Source organism: Ornithodoros turicata, chromosome 7, assembly GCF_037126465.1.
Source record: "Ornithodoros turicata isolate Travis chromosome 7, ASM3712646v1, whole genome shotgun sequence".
Lineage (NCBI taxonomy): Eukaryota > Metazoa > Arthropoda > Arachnida > Ixodida > Argasidae > Ornithodoros > Ornithodoros turicata.
The window spans coordinates 27,681,931-27,700,562 of NC_088207.1; the positions used below are offsets into that span (position 1 = coordinate 27,681,931).

At 46.6% G+C, this 18,632-nt stretch overlaps 2 protein-coding genes across 3 annotated transcripts in view; one reads left to right on the plus strand and one right to left on the minus strand.

Moving 5' to 3' along the window:
* LOC135400740 (beta-1,4-mannosyl-glycoprotein 4-beta-N-acetylglucosaminyltransferase-like) overlaps nt 1-18,632 on the plus strand; it is a 154,762-nt gene that overhangs the window by 46,059 nt on the left and 90,071 nt on the right. The gene's annotated exons all lie outside the window — the stretch shown is intronic.
* Nucleotides 1-18,632, minus strand: part of LOC135400739 (potassium voltage-gated channel protein Shaw-like) — a 73,378-nt gene that overhangs the window by 25,018 nt on the left and 29,728 nt on the right. Inside the window, exon 2 of one of the 2 annotated variants that reach the window (XM_064632618.1) lies at nt 404-1,876. In XM_064632618.1, coding sequence (XP_064488688.1) covers nt 404-1,841 — 1,438 coding nt within the window. In that variant the 5' untranslated portion in view covers nt 1,842-1,876. Of the gene's footprint in view, nt 1-385; nt 1,877-18,632 lie in introns of both variants that reach the window. The other variant, XM_064632619.1, reaches the window with a different exon arrangement.

Sequence of the window (18,632 nt, forward strand, 5' to 3'; positions counted from 1 at the left end):
TCAAATACAATAGATACTCTGTCAGCGTCTTACATTACCACTTAACCGGGACCCACTGCAGGGATACACGGTTGCTGCGGTCGCTCTGACGCGCTGAGCTTAGTCCCAAGCAGCACAACATTAAATATTGGGCCAATATTTGGCCAAGATGTTGTGCTGCTTGGGGTGATATCTGTTACGACTGGGTCCGGTGACCCACAAATCCCCGTCTTTGCACACTATCCCCATGGCAGCGTAATTTGTCAACGTAAGCTTCAACATTTCACTGAGGAGTTCAGCACCACATGCAGAAGGGCGCAAGGGCAGAGCTCAATTTTTCTGTCCTCGTAGCTACAACTAGCTTGTTATGCAAACGAGGAAAACAAGAGACGATATGGTAACTTACGAATGTCTTGTCAAGTACCTGGCTTGTTGCCAAAGTCCCGAACCACACCGGGATGATGATGCTTAATCGCATTCATTCGCCTTGTTGGTGGTGCTTGCTGACTAGGCGTGCCGGCAGTCATGGGCTCCCCCACGAAACGCCGACGTGTTTTCGGCAACTTTTCCCGTGCCTGAGTATGCGAGTAGAACATGGTAAAGTTGGACACAATGACGGGAACAGGGAGGCCAATTGTGAGCACACCGGCGAGGGCGCACAAAGCGCCCACCAACATGCCCACGTAAGTACGGGGCACCATGTCCCCGTAACCGACGGTCGTCATAGTAACGATGGCCCACCACAGACCCTCTGGTATGCTTGTGAAGTCGTTGCGCGGATTTGCTTGCAGCCGTTCCGCATAGTACACTAAACTAGCGAAGATCACAATTCCCAAAACGAGAAAAAATACGAGCAGGAAGAGTTCCTTCGCGCTTGCTTTGAAAGTGTGTATGAGTATCTTGAGGCCTCTAGAATGGCGTGTTAACTTAAAAAGCCGGAGGATTCGTATAATGGAAAAGAAGTCCAAGATATCTGCGTTCTCTAGGTCTGCCGCGAGGTGCTGAAGTAACATGTCCGAGTAGAAGGACATGGTCGCGACGAAGTCTATGATGTTGATGGGCGCACGCACAAAGTCTAGTTTCTTGGGGCTGACTACGAAACGAATGGTGATTTCAAAGGTGAACCAAGCATTACAGACGCTTTCCACGTAAAAGAAGGCATCGTGGGCATCCGTTTTGACTTTGTCCAGAAACCAAGCGGAATCATTTAAAGAAGACACCGTCCGGTTCACGATCACAGGGACACGCATATTGGGATGCGTCTTGAGACAGAAGGACAATATGGAAACACAGATGAAGAACACTGATATGACAGCCATAACTTTCGCTGCAAGTGACGAGTAAGGCTCGTCGAACAGTAGCCATATCCGAGGCCTAATCTTCTGCCAGCAAGACATCTTGCCCGCATAGTAGGCGTCCTCGACTCCGAACTTCCGGGCTAGCTCTTCGTCACTAGGCTTTTCGTTCTCAATGTCCAGGGTGTCTAGTATGGCCAACGTGGCCTGAGTATCCCTGTACACGGTGTATGTCATCCAGCAGCAAGGCTCCACCTGGTTGGCGTCCAAGCCCCAGAATTCTAGCTCTTCTTCAAAGAGCGGTCCGCAGACATTGGTGGGGTAGTGAAGTTTGCCAGTTCGGTAGTAGTTGAGAATCTGTGCGAAGACGCCGGGATGTCTGTCGAAGAAGTATTCGTTGAGAACGGGGTCGTAGTTAGCCAGGGCCTCGGTGAGGCGCGACAGGCGCGTCGCCGGAATCTTTTTAAGTGTCGTCTTGTACGTCTCAAAACGGATGCCGCCGACATTCAGTACGACCCGGTTCTCTACGTCGAGTGTGTTCCGGCTGTTGATCGTATGGTAGTACATGCTACCGCACCCTCAGGTCGGCATGTTCCCGGCACCTGCGTAACAAAAACGAATTCATTGTGAGAGTCTCGTCTCTTCTCATCGCCCGTATGCAGAGACAACGTCACCTAGAATATAAACACCCCTCTCCCCCTTTGGCCAACACCGCCTCGAAACAAAGCCTGATCGCTTGAATGACGTGACGTAACAAATAAGAGCCCGCCAATCCAACACCACCTAGATAGAGAAAGCCTGCGCATTGCCTCCTCTCCCTACTTCGCTACGTGGACATATATAGTCAGAATTCCACTGCTACTGAGATTCACCGTCGTGCGAAGTCAAGAACCCGCAAATTATTCCAGCTCACCTGGAACCTGCAGACCCAAACATTCAGACAAAAAGTGCAAGGCACTTTCCAGATTATCACTTTTCAGAAAGATTGAGACAGTTTTGCGCTTTATTTCCAAGTTTTCCCATTTAGTAATCGGGGACGTTCAATCACAACTCGCAGACGACGGTGGTTCTTCTCCATGGCCACGACCGCTGAAAGCACGTTCGTGATTGGCTACGGCCGTTGAAAACACGATCCTGATTGGCTGACTCTTAATTGTGACGTCAAGTCAACGAGGGCGCAGGCTTTCTGTATCTAAGTGGTGTTGGCCAATCATGCTTTGCTTTCGGCGATCGTATGAAGCCGAGACACCATGGAAAGCTACTGGTAGCCGCAGGAAGCCTCAGTCTGAAATCGTCTGCGGCGATTGGATGACATGCTGACTTTATATAGCCAATGTAGCCAAGCCAGGCTTAACCTCCAACAGACTCTAGTGGCACTGGACAACAGGCCTTTCTCCTTTTGCAAGATTACCGGAAGATGGCCCACAAGGCACCAACAATCCAAAGCACTGAAAGCGCTCGGCGCTTTCTTAAAAGACAGTGGTATAAAAGACGGCTTCTAAATTCCATCACTCCCAATTATTGTATTTTAACGCGTAAGAACTGGAGCTGCAGGCGCCCTTAGGGCAGCTACCTAGCTCCAATACACAACAATCCAGTTAAACTTATCTTATCTTTATATGTGTATGGCGCTAATCAGAGCTTCTGTATGTAAGTGGCGTTGCGTTAGCGAAGTTCACCAATAAAGTCGCGGGTCATCCAGTCGCAGCAGACGGTTTGAAGCAGAGCAATCCTGCGGCCACCAGTGGTTGATGCGGTCGATGTCGGCTCGTTATCGCAGCTATAAGGCCGCTGAAAACATGGATGTGATTGGCGGACTCTTAATGACTACGTCACGTTGATTAGCCGGTCAACCGCCGTCACGAAACTGACTAGTGACGAGGCCTTCTCCAACGCAGGTGGCGTTGCGAGCAACCGTAATAATGTTACTTTCACCTTCATCACTTGGGTGAGCCTATACGTCCTCTGCCTAGTGCAGAACATAGCCGCGCTCCTATATATGTAGCCGCTAAGTATAGTAGTGACCAGCTGCAACCTTACCGTATATTTTTAGTACAGTTTTTTAAATTTTATTTTATTTTATTTTTTAGTAGAGGAGTAGCTATTCTGCTATAATTTAAATCGGTAACGGACATCGTATTTCCGCTAGGTACGGGGCAGTTGCGGCCGTTTTCTACGCTACTACTGCTACTACCGCTGTTTTCCATAAAATAGAAAAATGTGGGACAGAGAGATACACCGTCAAAACGAAGTGTCTTCTTAGTAAACAAGTAATTCACGAAATGGCTTTTTCATGAATTACTTGTTGCTTTTGTCTCTTAGGCTCTATAGATGGAGCTCACGTAGCCCTGGTTTAGTCCGTGTGAAACGTTAGAGGAAGCCAGTCTGTGTGGCTGGTCTTCGGCGGGTCTTCGGCTGGCGTTACGTGAGAAAGATGCCTCCCGCCAAGAGTGTGTCCGTCTGTGCGAATGTGAGACTGACTGGCAACAATGGGAGAAGATGTTGAGGGTGAGTTCGTGTCCCGTGTGTGTGTGTAAGGGGGGGGGGAAGGATTCCTTTTGTGTCTAGCATGGTGTAATTAGTAGCATCTCTGACCGGCCATGAGAGGGTGCGGGTTCGAATCCCACCGCTGGGGCCTTTTCTTCAACTGCCATCATTCAACTGGAGCTCGCCTCGGCTCGCTTGTCTATCTATACCTTCTTCTTATTTCTTTCATTTCCTTGACATTCAGGCAGACATGTGAGGCGGCTTCCTTCGATTTCAAGTATACTCTCGTAAGTTGAGCTCCGTCGAATACAACGGGATATAAGGGATTTTTCTAAACGACCTTCTTTTTCCAGCCGAAAGTCAGAAAACAGATAGATGGGAAAGGAGGCAGTAGAAGAACGGTACTAGTGTGATCTAACCGGTAATACATCTGGAAGGAAACCAACAAAAGTGAGTTCGAATTCACCAGCTAACCAGTCTCTTGGACGATTGCCTTCTGTCGCGCTATACTTTTGAGTGAAGCAGCGGATAGAAGATACTCTGTTAATTCATCATGGTAGCTGGTGCAGCACCGCGTCTGTGTGCATGAGTCCTACCGCTGTTCCCTTTTCATAACTCTCCAACTGGCTACTCGCCACCTAGCGGACCCCAGCACAAGCACTCATTGAATGATAGCAACAGCACAGACGACCGGTATGTTCCGCGCTGACCCGAAACTGCCGCAACTTCCCTTCGTGTGCGATGGAATTCCTCAGCTTACAAAACTCAAACAGCCGGGAGGATCAACACCTGCAGAACTCAAACAGCCAGGAGGATCAATGGTTGTATGTTCATATTACCAGAGTTCGTGGTAACTCGTTACTGTAACTAAGTTCCTTTTTTTTTTTTTTAGGTAACTTGTAACTGAACACGGTACTTGTGCGCCGTGGTAACTTTCAGAGGAACTCGTTTCCTTTTCAGGTAACTTTGCCAAAGTAACTTAAGCTAAGTTCAAAGTTACTTTTAATTCGCTTTTCATTTTCACTGACGTCCACTTATTTTCTTGCTTTCTCTCCGGTTCTTTCATGGCACTTTATGCCACAGAACGTGATATTCAATCAATGACTGTATTCTATTCAGGAAGTAAGAACAGGTGCCGTTGAAATGAAGCTGAACCATTGTGCGCCCACAGGGAGTAAGATGCAAAGCGTTCGAATTGTTGGACATAAACGAAAACGATCTAAGCGTGTTGCACTCCTCCGCAGGCAACTCAAGGTCTAACTCAACTGCTCACGCGCGCTGCACCTGTGTAGTGCTATTTTGTGTCCGAAATAACTTGGAAGTAACTCGTTATTTTTTTAAGTAACTCCGTAACTGCAAGTTACATTTCACGCTAAAGAACTTCGTTATTAACTTAGTTACATTTTTCACAGGGTAACTTAACTCGTAACGAGTTCTTTTTGACGGGTGACTTCTCAATCTATGCGTATTACAGTGCCTCATCGCCCTCAACTATGACACTCTACGTTTCGAAGACACGCCACTCTCATGGCCTCTGCCGAGAAGACACGCTTTATAAATAAAGACCACGCGTTCGGCTCAACCTCCCCGTATAGCTTATTGCGCAAACAACGTCATTCGATTGTCGCTAACAAGATTTGCGATAACGAGGGACAATTTCACTGATCCGAAAACGGAGTTGTTTAAACGGGAAGACTGGCGTACGTGGGAGCCATCACTAAAGAGCCGGGTCGATCAGCATGATCAAATGATGTGATGGGGGACTATTTCCGGATCCCCTTTTCATTGGTCGATCAACGGCTGACACTCAGAATGTCAATGCTCCGCCTCAGGCAAAAGGCTAAACGCTCCCACGCTACTTCGATTCACACTCTCCCAGTGAATACTGGTCGAGCATGTGTTATATACGTTCCGTTCGCCACCCCATCTCATCGCTATCATTTATTGTTGTTGTTGTTGTTCCGTTCGCTCCAGCGAGTAAGTTTGAGCCGAGATTGAAGAGTTTTAGTACATCCTACGCCATAGCCTTTGCGTACGAAAGGGTTAGCGCTTGTGGTCCTACGCACTGCGCGAAGCTCTCTTTCAGTTGTGGGCGTGCGCAGAGCTATCAATGCTATACAAAGGCGGTAGCGTACGATGCATTAAAACTCTCTATGGATTTCATTACGATCCTGCGTGGGCTGTTTCCTCCAGTAAGTAAAAAAGTAAATCGTAATGGCGAAACTACTGGATTTATTAATTCGTGAAGTTATATTTCAATGCGATAGTTTCGTGACATTTAGAAATGTTTTGCAGTTTCGTCGGGGAATCGAGCAATACATCAGGGATTAGTTTACGAGTTTTGTGCGGCGAAACTGAAATATCTGCCTAATGGAAGGCATTTGTTGAATGCTTCTCCGCTTGTATTCTCATGAGTACATATAATTTACAGAAAGAAAAGAGAAGGCAAAAAAAAAAGAAAAAAGAGGGGGGGGGCGAAGTTTATCGCGCAAGATAAGATTGAAACTTGCGTATTATGTTAACGTAACTTTTTTTTATTCAGTGTTAGCGCCGCAAAGCAACTGTGGCTATGAGCGGCGTATCACTCTTTTTTTTACACCCTTTTGGGTGTATTAAGGGTGTAATCCAAAAGGGCGATAATCCACTCCCTTTAGGGTGTTATATTACAATGGAGTAGGACGTTATATCACACCCTAAGGGGAATGAGTTATCGCACTTTTGGATTACACCCTTAATATAACCTAAAGGGTGTAAAAAATGAGAGTTATACAGGTGTGGACACATGAAGAGAGGACAGCAGGAAAGAGCGGGGGACAGGGGGGGGTAGTATGAGTCCGGGGCCGACTTCAGGGGGAACGGTGCCGACACTCGTCCGCGGAGAGCCTTCGGAAAACACAGGGAAATTCTCAGACTGCGAACCTAACTACATGATAACGTTGAAGGGACTCTCCGCTTTTCGGGGTGACCACAGTTAATATTGTTCGGAGGAGGAGTACGCAGCCTCTGCTCCACGTGTGATGTGCGCGGTAACCTCCATCGCATCCTCTTGGTCTGCGGACAGTACGATCGCGAGCGCGCCCTCATGGAAACTGCTCTGCAACGCGTCGATCAACGCCAGTTCAGCTTAGGCAATATTCTCGGGCCATGGTCGGACCCCTCACGTCAGCTGCAAGGCCTACGAGTTGTTGATGAGTTCCTCTCCCGCACTGGACTAATAAACGAACTCCATCATCCATTTTCTATCATCATCCATTCCGCGAGAGGAATGGGGCAATGTACCGCCGCAGCGGCGGTGAATAATCCCCCCCCCCGATTTATGTGTGCGTGTGTTGTACGGAAGATCGCGTGGTGTGTAATGCTACGCCCGAGCAACGTTGTTGTCGGCTATCGCGCTCTTAAGAACGTAAGTAGGGTAGATGGAAATGTAGTCAAGTGAACATTCCTGTAATGCGTCCTGGGGTAGCAAATTCCGAGTAGTTGGGACTGACATCTTTTCTTTTCTTTTACCAATCAATCAATCAATTAAGTGAACATCTGAACGAACAAATGGTGCAGGCAGAAGAGAAACCTCATATCGCCACTGGCTTCTTGAACAGAATGCTGTCACCTGTTCAAACCCTCAGCGAGCGTCTCTCACCCTAGGGTCCCTCGAGACATCGATTGATCGTAAGGCAATTATTCTCCAGCTTGACTAGCAGGCGAAACGACTCAGTTTGTTGGAACACCGTGTGGCATTTCCTGCGCCGCTTCGACACTGCCAAGGCGCTGAACAGTTAAAATATTGATAGGAAACGAGATTCCACAGAGCCCGCGCGTTAATAAGTAAGAACTTTGCGCTGTCGTTCTACGTTAGACCCGTCAGCGCCTCAGTGCGGCAGCGGCCTCAGATCTGGAGCCGCGGATATTTGAACAGCAACAACAAGATTATTTTCAGATGATGAATGGGGCGTTTCATCGCCTCAGGGGCGATACTCTACCCCATATTTGAACAGGAACTGTTTGTCTGTTCGAAATATTGGCGGCTCCCGACCTGAAGCTTCTGTACTTCAATCTACGTTCACCGGATCGCTACATTTTCCATTGTTCCATTGTTATGTGTATGTTTGTACAAAAAGAAAGTTAGCACAGACGCACATGATAAAATAACTGCGCACATACACATACATGCATAACAATAATTGGAGTAGATTTACTTCCAACGCAGACCATGCTCAGTATATAAGGTTACACCAAAAACTAGGTTCCCTTCACACGGATCTTCCATCAGAAGTAAACTTCATTGCGGTACAATTGGCTGATGTAAGCTCGCAAGCAGTGCGTGGCTCCTACAAACAATGATAATGTTGTCAACATGTCTGAACACAACTGCGGAACCCCCAGAGCGTAACTAAAAAAAAAAAAAAAAGTCCAACAGCAGAATGAAGTCCGCTCAAATAAATTTCAATCAGCATTGAAGGAATTGGAAAACTCATCTCTCTTTGAGTACAACACATCGTGAATACAAGCCACCGTGGATCCTTAGTATAAATCCACCAATACAAAATCTCGTAATGGATCATACATACATGCACACATTCATGCATTATACATATACATGGGATGATGACGATGGGATTGCGATTGTGCACAGGGAAGGATTAGCAGGGAAATTGAGGAAACATGCATGAAAGGGAAACTGTAGCACACAGCCCTTGCAGCGGAAGACCGTTCTTAGTTTCCTTAACACAGTCACATATCTACATGCAGAACCCTGTGCACATGCAAGCTTCGTTTCCCACTCTCTTGCATAATTCACCAACCTTGCGCAAATGCCTTGAGTCTGGAAGTTAATTGCCATCAAAACGTTAAAGAAGCTTAGTTCTACTCCTGATATCTGGCTTGTTCCCTCAAGCTGCACTGTCTGGTACCCACACAGTCTGATACGCATAATTTACAGCACAGACAAGGACGGCAAACCTTCCACTTTGCCTTTCGTTCATAATGCAGCAGACTAACCGGGTATCGGCGCGAGCAACTGTGTCCCGCGAGATGTCGCCAGACGAGAGTGATGAGCAGTGCCGTGTATGCCAAAGGGAGTCTGGCCATTAGGAGCAGCCTAAAAAAGAGGCTCGACCTGTCAATCAAATTTAGGCACATTTCATTGGTTACCGTTTTCCATGGGAGCTGTCATGACACCACATTTTCTCCAATGTGGAGGATGGTGCTTAGAACGGCGAAGCGGAGATTTCGTGACGAAAAATTTTCACAGACTACTTTAATTTCGTACTGTAAGTATATATCATCCAGTACGCATCTGCAAAATCAGCTTCAACTTTCGCTCCGCCATCATTATTTACGCGAAAATGGGATGTTTCGTCGCCGACGTTAGGCCTAGTTAAGACTGTGATACCAAGAAAATAGCAAGAAGGACGACCCTTATACGTAGGACTTTGCATTATATAATTGCATTTTGTTTATACATACAACTTTGCTGATTTTTAATTCGATCTACTTACATTACGTGATTTAAAACTTCATACCGGCAGTCGTCTGCAACGAAGGAGCGCTTGTACCGCTCTCCTGGCCAATCACTTCTGCCAGCAACCATTTCTGCAATTCTGAGCCTTCCCAACATGCCTCTCTCCATGCATATGGAGTTGAGATAAGTGGGCGCAAAATCAGTCGTTTTGGTCTGTCACCAGTGATATCCGTTTCAGTCCAAATCAGTCGAGTTTCTCCAAAATGGTGGCACCCAGTAAATAAGGGTGAGGTATAAGCACTGGATGGATGTAATAATAGAAAACTGTATTTCGGCCTATGATTGGCTAGATACCTAAAGAAGTGGGTGGATCCTCAGGTATAGGCAGGTCCCATTAATGGCCAGACTCCCTTTGGCATACACGGCACTGGTGATGAGGGGAGCAGACACGGAAAGAAGATACCGCGGAAGAAATTCCAAGAGTACTCGAACGACTCTATAGAAGGAACGATGTCCATACAAGTCTAAAAGTAGTGTAGGGGGCCAGACCCGACCCCGTCGGGACAAACATCTTCTTTTTTTTCCTTCTAGATTTAATTCTAAACGATGCACTGCGATTGATTTTCTTATTTCACGGTGAAATCAAGCCCATCAAACCCTCTTCCCTTAAAGTACTACTTTTTCTGTACTACTTTTCTTCCTCTTTTCTGCTTCTGTTTCTGAACAATGTCGGGCCGGTTCTCACGGCGAGGCCTCAACATTTATTTTCAGCACTCTAGTTGTAGCAGACGACACAAGCAGACGAGCAGCGGAAGGAGAAATATTCTCTGGTGAGCGGACAGAATCTTCTCTCGGAGTAGGACATTCGGTAGTTGCACTAAAAATTCGCCCGGCGACAGCGGCGCCAAATCGCTCCTCATGTGCAGAGCGCCCTTACAATCACTCTTAGAGAGAGAGAGAGAGAGAGAGAAAAAAAAAAAGAAAGTTTGAAAAGGTTGTAACCGGCTCTATAACCACCCCGGCTGCAGCGGCCCCTTGCGGTAGGATATAACAGGACAGTTTACGTCCTCGACTGCGGCGTCATCTTTTGGTCGACAACATATGCAGGGTGGTAACTGCATGAGCCCATATTTACCACCCAGGGTAAACAAATTTATTACACGACACAACGATAATATCTCGAAGAAACGGTACCACCGTACTTGATGGGTAATTTAAATAGAAAACAGACAGCAACACAATTGTGTTTTGATCCGAAATGTTGTCACCTGTGGAGAAAGATTTTCTGTTACTCTACAATGACGAAATCTCCGAACCCTCACCTGCAAAGTCGCTTGTCAGACAACGAAGACCTCAGAATTTGCGAAGTGTAAGCCTATTTAATGTACCTGTTATCCGGCAGATTGCTCGCACATATGCATGACCTTTCAGCAGAACACCTGTGCTATGCGCGTGCGGCATCGCGCGCGAAGTTTGCAGCGCGGTTCGTTTGTGTTTGCGTCTTTCCCTTGGTGATTGGTCGACAAAGATAACTTCTTGATCCGTAATAACCTGTAAACCGAAATTTCACTGGGTAGTTACGACCGCTATACAGATCGAAAGGTGTGTAAAAATAATAATAATAATAATAATAATAATAATAATAATAAACATAATAAAGAACATGAATTTCGTATGCATGTATCACGCTAAAAGCATCAAAAAAGAGAACAGGAACGAAACATACACTATCAGGATATTTCGAACAAGTTGTAATGTTCGCAGCTCAGGCGCTGTAAGCCCTAGGACAATTCATTTGCCCCCCCCCCCCCCACTTCCAGGGCGGAAAACTTAGGACCCGAATCCAGGGTTGAACAGTACCACCCTGCCAAAGGGACTAAATTCCCACATTTGTGGAGTAATATCTGTGCCCTTACCACACTAAAAGGTATAACATTGACCACCTTTTTTCTTTTTTGAAAGAGTTTATCGTGTCCGGCGTGTTCCCTGTCGTACCGCTGTTGTACCGGGAACGTCATCCCTTTTGTGGAAATCATTGCGCCACGATTTTTCAAAGCCGCGAAGTGGGTGATACATGCCTGCGTACGGACAAACCTCTTGCTACACGACCACAATAATTTTGGCGCTGCAGAACACGGTTCTGCGTGTTCTGCAAACGCGTGAGGACACGACGTAAGGCTCAGAGGGCCACGTGTGGTGAGCTTATCCGTGTATTCACAAGGAATATTCTAGTGGAAGAAAAATGGAAAAGTGTGCACAAGGGACGGAAGTAAGGCTGCGTGTTACGTTGAGCATTGGCACGGCGCCGGAATATCAGGAGTGGGGTACAATACACATAGCAGACGACACCATCGGCCATGTCGGCTGCCATGGCATATGATGTGGCTGCGCCGCAGGACACTCACCATGGCTAGAAGAGCACGAGAAGAGAGCTCGCGTTCACGCGACAGTAAGCTACGGCGTTTCGTGTATCTTCCGTTTCAGTAGCAGACGCGTACATAGCAAACGACATCATCGGCCCTGTCGTCTGCTACGTCATATCGTGTGACTGCACCGCAGGATACTTCCCATGGCTAGAAGAGCACAAGAAAAGAGCTCGCGCGCATGCGACAGCAGAAAGCTACGGCGTTTTTGTGCATCTTCCGTTGGAGTATTCTGGAGAATGTCGCGGATGTTAACACGCGGTAATTGTAACGTTGTTCCCTTCGCACTCTCGTCTTCGCCTATGTAAAGTGGTGATTCCGTCTGTGCCTTTGCACGAAGCGCGGAATAGAGCATCGAAATTTCTACAACAATGAGAAAATGCCTATAAACAGTTGAGAAACAGTTGTCCGAACATTTTTGTTACCCGCCTTTCCACTGAAGATAACCCTATGAAAGTCCACAGCACTGGATCAAACATGTGCCGATAAAGTGACTTCATCAGTGACGGGAAGTGAAAGCTCATCAGTGCCCGAGATTAAAAGACCTAGCCTTTCCAGCATCGACCCTACACAGAAAAAAAAAAAAAAAAAAGAGAGAGAGAGAGAATAAACAAACAAATGAAAAGTAGTCGCAAAGTATCCTCACCAAAACTGAGGGTGAGAGAGATGAGGGATCACTAATTAGATGAACCTTTTAACCGAGTGGCTAATGAGACGCAGAAGCCTTGCGCGTGTTGATTTTTGTTCGTCCTTTGTTATGTGCTCGTTTTATTCTTCTTCTTTCTTTTTTTCTGTCGACGAGGTGTTATCCCCGGGAAGCACTAACACACGCAGTCTCTCGCGGTTTCCGTACCATTGTTATTAGTGTCGCCTTTGCGCACGCATAAGGTATAGCGTGGTGGTTCTGCGCCATGCGCAAAGCTCTCTTTGTGTAGCGCGTGGGCAGAACCACCAATGCTATCCCTTACGTACGTAAAGATGATAACGTACGATATGAAAAAAAGAAAAAAAAGAAACTCACTATTTATGGCGGGTGCAACTGATGGTGCTGGCATCGATGCGCAACTGTCTAATTAAGAAAAAGTGCAGACTGCATATACTGTGTTTGCCGCCCCTAATCAGCTGACGACCTGGTACGGATGAAGGGAAGGCGAGCGGAGAAGGTGCATTATTTTCTAATTTGCGACGCAGCTGTATTTAGTGACGCACTCATTGTTACGTGTACGTTTCTTGAGGTGCTTACACCAGGACGACGCTGGGCTGTCAAATCCACGACCTACTAGATTATAACGACCGTGTCATAATCGGCAACACCTATGAGGAGCCCGTCCTCATGATCCGCTAGGGGCGCTACTCATCGCCCCAGCAAACCTACTTCATGATTGGACAATGGAAATTTCAAATTTGAACGCGCAGAAGCGGACGTACGACTACCGTCCTCGCCTCAGACGCTCCTCAGACTACCTCACTACCTCAGACGCTTTCAGACACATGTCGGCACAGTTCCCTTAGAAGTCGGCCCAGGACGCACTTTCCCCCAGGGCGTGAGTCGTGACGTTGCCCACATACGTGAGGCCGACAACGGCAAGCCCTATCGCCATCACCACCACCACCACCGTACGACTACCGTTTCAGATGACAGCAACAGCTCCTATGAAAACGCCTAGAATGACGATGATAATCAACTTTAGAATGAAACATCTTCCGTGGGACATCCACCGCTTGTACGAAAATACTAAGGTAAGCTGAAGTACAAAGTATTGTAGAAGTTGAGGAAGCAATAACCGGGCCGATGAGTAGCGCCACCACTAGCTTCCAGATGCGGCGCTGGGGAGGGGTCCGTATGACACGGTCGTTATAATCTAGTAGGTCGGGGTCAAATCGAAGATCAGCAACATGATGTCAGCTACTTCAGAGAAACGATGGGGAGAGTGCCATCTCTGTCTCCATTCTGCATCTGCATCTGATTCTGAATCTGCATATCTGACATCGCCCGTGGCGATGAACTCCCCACCCATCATCGCGAAATAAAAAGTAGTTGTTTTTGTCCCCAACTATAGAGTCACTAAATGAGCTTCGCTTGGAACTCAGTGTCGCCACTCTCGAGCGAAGCTTATGTAGTGACTCTTATCTCCAACCAGAGTGACGCGACGCGAATTAATAATGCGCGGCTTTACTTCGCGTGACAACTACGACCATGAACGACGCCGCAGTGGACGGTATGTGGATTAATTTTGCCCACCTGAGGGTCGACGCGGCTACACCGATGCCTCAAAACTGCGTTAAACGAACACGTCGGGGAACGGGAGCGTTATTATTTGATGGGGCACATTGTCATCAAAAAGCTACGAGAGAAGCGCATTAGCATTGCTTTAATGTTTTAAGTGAATGTAATAACCATTGAATATTTTAGAGTTGGAGTTGGACGGACTAAAAATAATACGGCATTTAATATTTTACTGAGATAGGATTCATAACTTTCTAGAAGCAGCAGCTCTGAGATAGGTTAGATTATGACTCACGACTGGTTGGTCAGCGGTGGGTAGGGGGTCTCATAAAAGAAGAAAGCTGTGCTAAAGTCAAATGTTGAAGCTTGAAAGTAAGCGCCTGTGTTCGTCCTGTCCCATCTCGTGATCCTGAGTTACTGACCCCCATCGTATTCACCGTTCATTTCATATTTCTATGTTACCGCACCGTGTGACTTTGACACATATACAATATACACACTAGTCATTTTCATATTTTCGACGTTAATGGTCTTCTATGGCAGTGAATGAAAACTGAAAGTAAACTTCGCCCGACCTGCATTGTGGCGGTGCTGTCGCCGCTAGTGCCCTCTACAAGAATTACTTCAGTGAATAAACCCAATTACGTTCTCAACGGAGCATTTCGGCGATTGCATATTCCACGAAGGTTATAATAGCTGCTCGTAATGGTCCTTTGGGGTACACAATCCTGCGGAATGTGCGGCATATCAAATCCAATCAAACAACTCAGAAAAAAAAAAAAAGGTGTTAACGCCAACGTTCGAACCAGGGCCTCTTGATTGTCAGATATGCTACTGCTACACAGCAGGACGTTTTTCCTTCTTTTTTTTTTCAAAGCAAACTTTAATGCAGTGACAGCAGGACTTTCTTCTGAGCAGGCATGCCTCAAGTACAAGTAGGGACGGACAACCTTCTCATTCTCTCATATATCTTTCTCACTTACTCACTTATTCAGACATGAGGCAGGGCGGCGTCATGTGTAACCTAGGTAACGAGGCTTGCGTGTTGGTGTCGTCCATGTTTGTTTTCTGCCTCGGCTAATTTCTCGTGTTACGTAGTGTGTTCAGCGTGTCGCAACACAAATAGGCTTGACACACCTTACCTGTAAATCTCGGTACTCCAATTACCATTTTGGGGGGAGTTTTCTTTTCCTTTCTTCCTTTACAAGTTTCTTCCGCTCGATCGCCAAGCAAGATATGCACGCTGGGCAATCTTCCACTCATAATTCATTCCACTTCATATGCATACTACACACGGCCGGGGAAAATTTGCTCGCCTTCCGGTCGTTTGGTCGGTCGCGAACGTTCGCGATTTTAGGAAGCCAAAATATAAATGTGGTTCTTGTATCTGTGTGTTGCATATAATCGCATCTGCTTACACATACATTTATGTATGCTTATATATGCATATACATGCCGTCAGAAGTGCGCTTTCTTCCTTGCCCTTAAATGCGCGCGAGAAAAAGCAGCAGTACCTCTTGTCCTCCCGCGCTCAGCGCTTTTCTTGCGAAGCGACAAAAATTGCCCTCCAAATCTGCCGTTTGCTCGGGAGCCAATTCCTCGCACTATATTGGCAACAGCACTAAAAACGGCATCTCCATCAGTGCACCAAAAGAAATATATGTTTTCACTGCGCCGAACTTCTCTCTTTCATAATTAATAAGTTCATTATAACCAAAAATAATGAAGACAACTCCCAAGAAGGTTGCTACAGTGCGGCCATAAGGTGTCTCACTCGACTGGAATATGGATCGGCGTCTATTGTAACTAAAACAAAAATCTCATTTCATAAAATATCTGTGTCCATAGTTAGGACGGACACCCTGTATATGTTTGCGATTGTGAACCTGAAGTACCGTGTGTCGATCATTTTATCAACTTCATAACTATAAGAGATAAGAGAGGTGAACCTGTTTCGTCTTCATGGTTTCCTCATTCGCGTGATGGACGCTGTGATTACTCACTCTGAGTGCGACATTGCTATGACACGGTTAGTATATACTGCGACGATTTCACGCCCAGACATTCTTTACAATTTGAAGTCTCTGAAACGGCTCGCATCCGTGTGGCACAGGTGCAACAATGCAAATTATACCGTGCAAATTATGTACCAACCATACCCCACATCGAGGCTTTGGTTCAGACGTTGGTTCTAAACAGAGTTGGAGAAATTTTATTTTGTAATGGGTTACTATTACTCAGATAAGCTCTCTTATCCATTTCGCGGCGTCTGCTGTATACAGACGACGTAGCGCTGCTCCTCTTTTCTGTATGGCCATCCTCACAAGAAGGACTCAGTCACCAGCTCACGTGGCTCAGTGGTTAGCGTGCTGGCCATGTCACGCTGAGACTGGGAGGCACCCGGGTTCGAGTCCCGATGCCGGCTGTGTTGTCTGGGGTTATTCCTGGGTTTTCGTCAGACGCTTTCAGACATATGTCGGCACAGTTCCCTTAGAAGTCGGCCCAGGACGCACATTCCCCCAGGGCCTCGGTCGTGAGTATGCCCACCACTGTGAGGCCGACAATAACGAGCCCTTTCACCAGCACCAGCAGAACTCGGTCAAAAGTTCAGTTTCTCGCTGCTCTTTTCTCGGTGACTCTATGAAGCGGAAGACGCCTGGGGGCGCCACTCAAACCAAACTGTTAAAACGAATGTCATTAGAAAGCAGTGCATTACTGATAACATAACTTTCATCGAGTAATGACGTTACTTTGACATTATATTTTCCCCGAAGTCTCTAACGAAATCCTATGTCGTGTTTGAAGGGCATACAGCAAAGAGACATGATCCGTCTTTCACTTCCTTGCACATTGCCGGTGATGGTTATCAAATGGCAAAATAAAAATGAGCAACGTGCGTATTACACGACCAAAATGTAATGGTATTACAATACTCCTCTGCAATATGTAATGCATGAGCACTACTGATTACCAAGATGTAATGCATCACTTTGTCATCCATTATTCCCCATCTCTGCTTCTGAAGAAAGGCATGGAAGAGGATGTTAAGCGAAACAGAACGGGTAGCCAGGAGTCCGCTGTTGGAAGAAAGGTATTAAAGGGGTGTCCATCATTCCTTCTTTACATCATTTACGCATTGTACTGCACGCCGGAATACTGAGGAAAAAAGAATGATTGTTCAACGTCTCGACCTTAGGGAGAAACAAGACCTCGATCACACTCCCGAGCAAAGCGCATACGTCGCAGAGCTTAGAGTTGCGTCCATTCCTATTGGCAGCCAAAAGCACGTGACTTCTCGTACGCTGTCTCACTTGCGGCGGCGAGGGCTGTTGTCTGAGCCGCATCACCCCTCCCCCCCCCCTTTTTTTTTGCTATAGTCGTGACGATGCCCACTTGATTGCGGCCAACAACGGCTAGCTACCTGGACACAGGGCGCTGTCGGTATTAAAATGGGTACTACTCTTTTGGTACCTTCAGTGGACGCCTTTTAGAGAAAAATCTGCCACCGAAGCTGGTCATTTGTTGTAGTAATTAATTGGTTTTGGTTCACATATTTTTGTCGCGCCTGGTCGCAGTGAAGTTGATGTTGATGTTTGACGCTGTGTCTGTGATCTCCGTCCATGCGTGGTGCGTCCAAAAACTACTCTAGTACTACTACTCTACTCTCTACTACTACTCTAGTCGGCAACGCGCTGTAGCACAGCCGTGAAACACTTCACTAGCATGTACTTTTACAATATACGTAAATCTCAGTCGAATTCCGTATTTTCTTTTCTTTTTTTTTTTTTGTGTGTGTGTGCACCGCACTATTATTTAAATGGCTTCGCAGCTTATTTTCGCATCCGGCGTCCTTTAAGTGTCTTTTTCACCTTATCACGGCTGAATAACAATAAGTAAATAAGTAACTAAAAGGTTGAGCATGCATATTGCAGTGACACAACATTAAAAAAAAAGTGCACGAAGGAAACACTGGTGTGCCGTGAGTATGATGTTTTTGAGTCCCTAGTCTTTGAGAGGTATGTGCCGGTGGTGGTGGTGGTGAAAACTGCTCAAAGAGGTCGGCCGCGCTAAGCGAGCAGCGTCACGAGAGAGAGGGATGCCGACTATGGGGGGGGGGGGGGGATATGTTTAATGATAACAAACAAACAAAGAAGAGGAACGAGGGAAAGGTCAGCCAGACAGGGTGTCGGCTTGCTATTCCCCAAAAAAATAGACAAGATAGAGAAAAAAAATAAAAATAATAAAAAAAAGAATGAAAAAGACTATGATGCGCACTCCAAGTATGCCGGTACCTCATTTCACTTAATGATGAACGTGTTGGTACAGGTTGCGTGTTAGCGCCGCGAAGCAACTGTGGCTATGAGCGGCGTACAGAAGTGGACAGAGGGAGAGAGGAAGGAGTTGGGGGACAGGAGGGTTAGTATGCGTCCTGGACCGACTTCAAGGGGAACTGTGCCGACATTCGTCTGAAAAGTCTTGGGAAGACCCAGGGAAAACCTCAGACAGCACAGCCGGCGGTAGGATTCGAACCCACCACCTCCTAGTCTTCTGCGCGACCTTGGTTACAACCAATGAGCGAACGCGGCTGTTTTCCTTCGCTTATAAATCACGAACGACGCGACGGGTGAATCCCATTCCTTTTGTAACGTTTTCGAGGTTACGACATCTTTTATTCTGAGAGGGGACATTATTGAACCTTAATGCTTCTTTAAGATCAGTCATCCACCAACATAAAAACGCCAATCCTGGCAACAATCCTGACG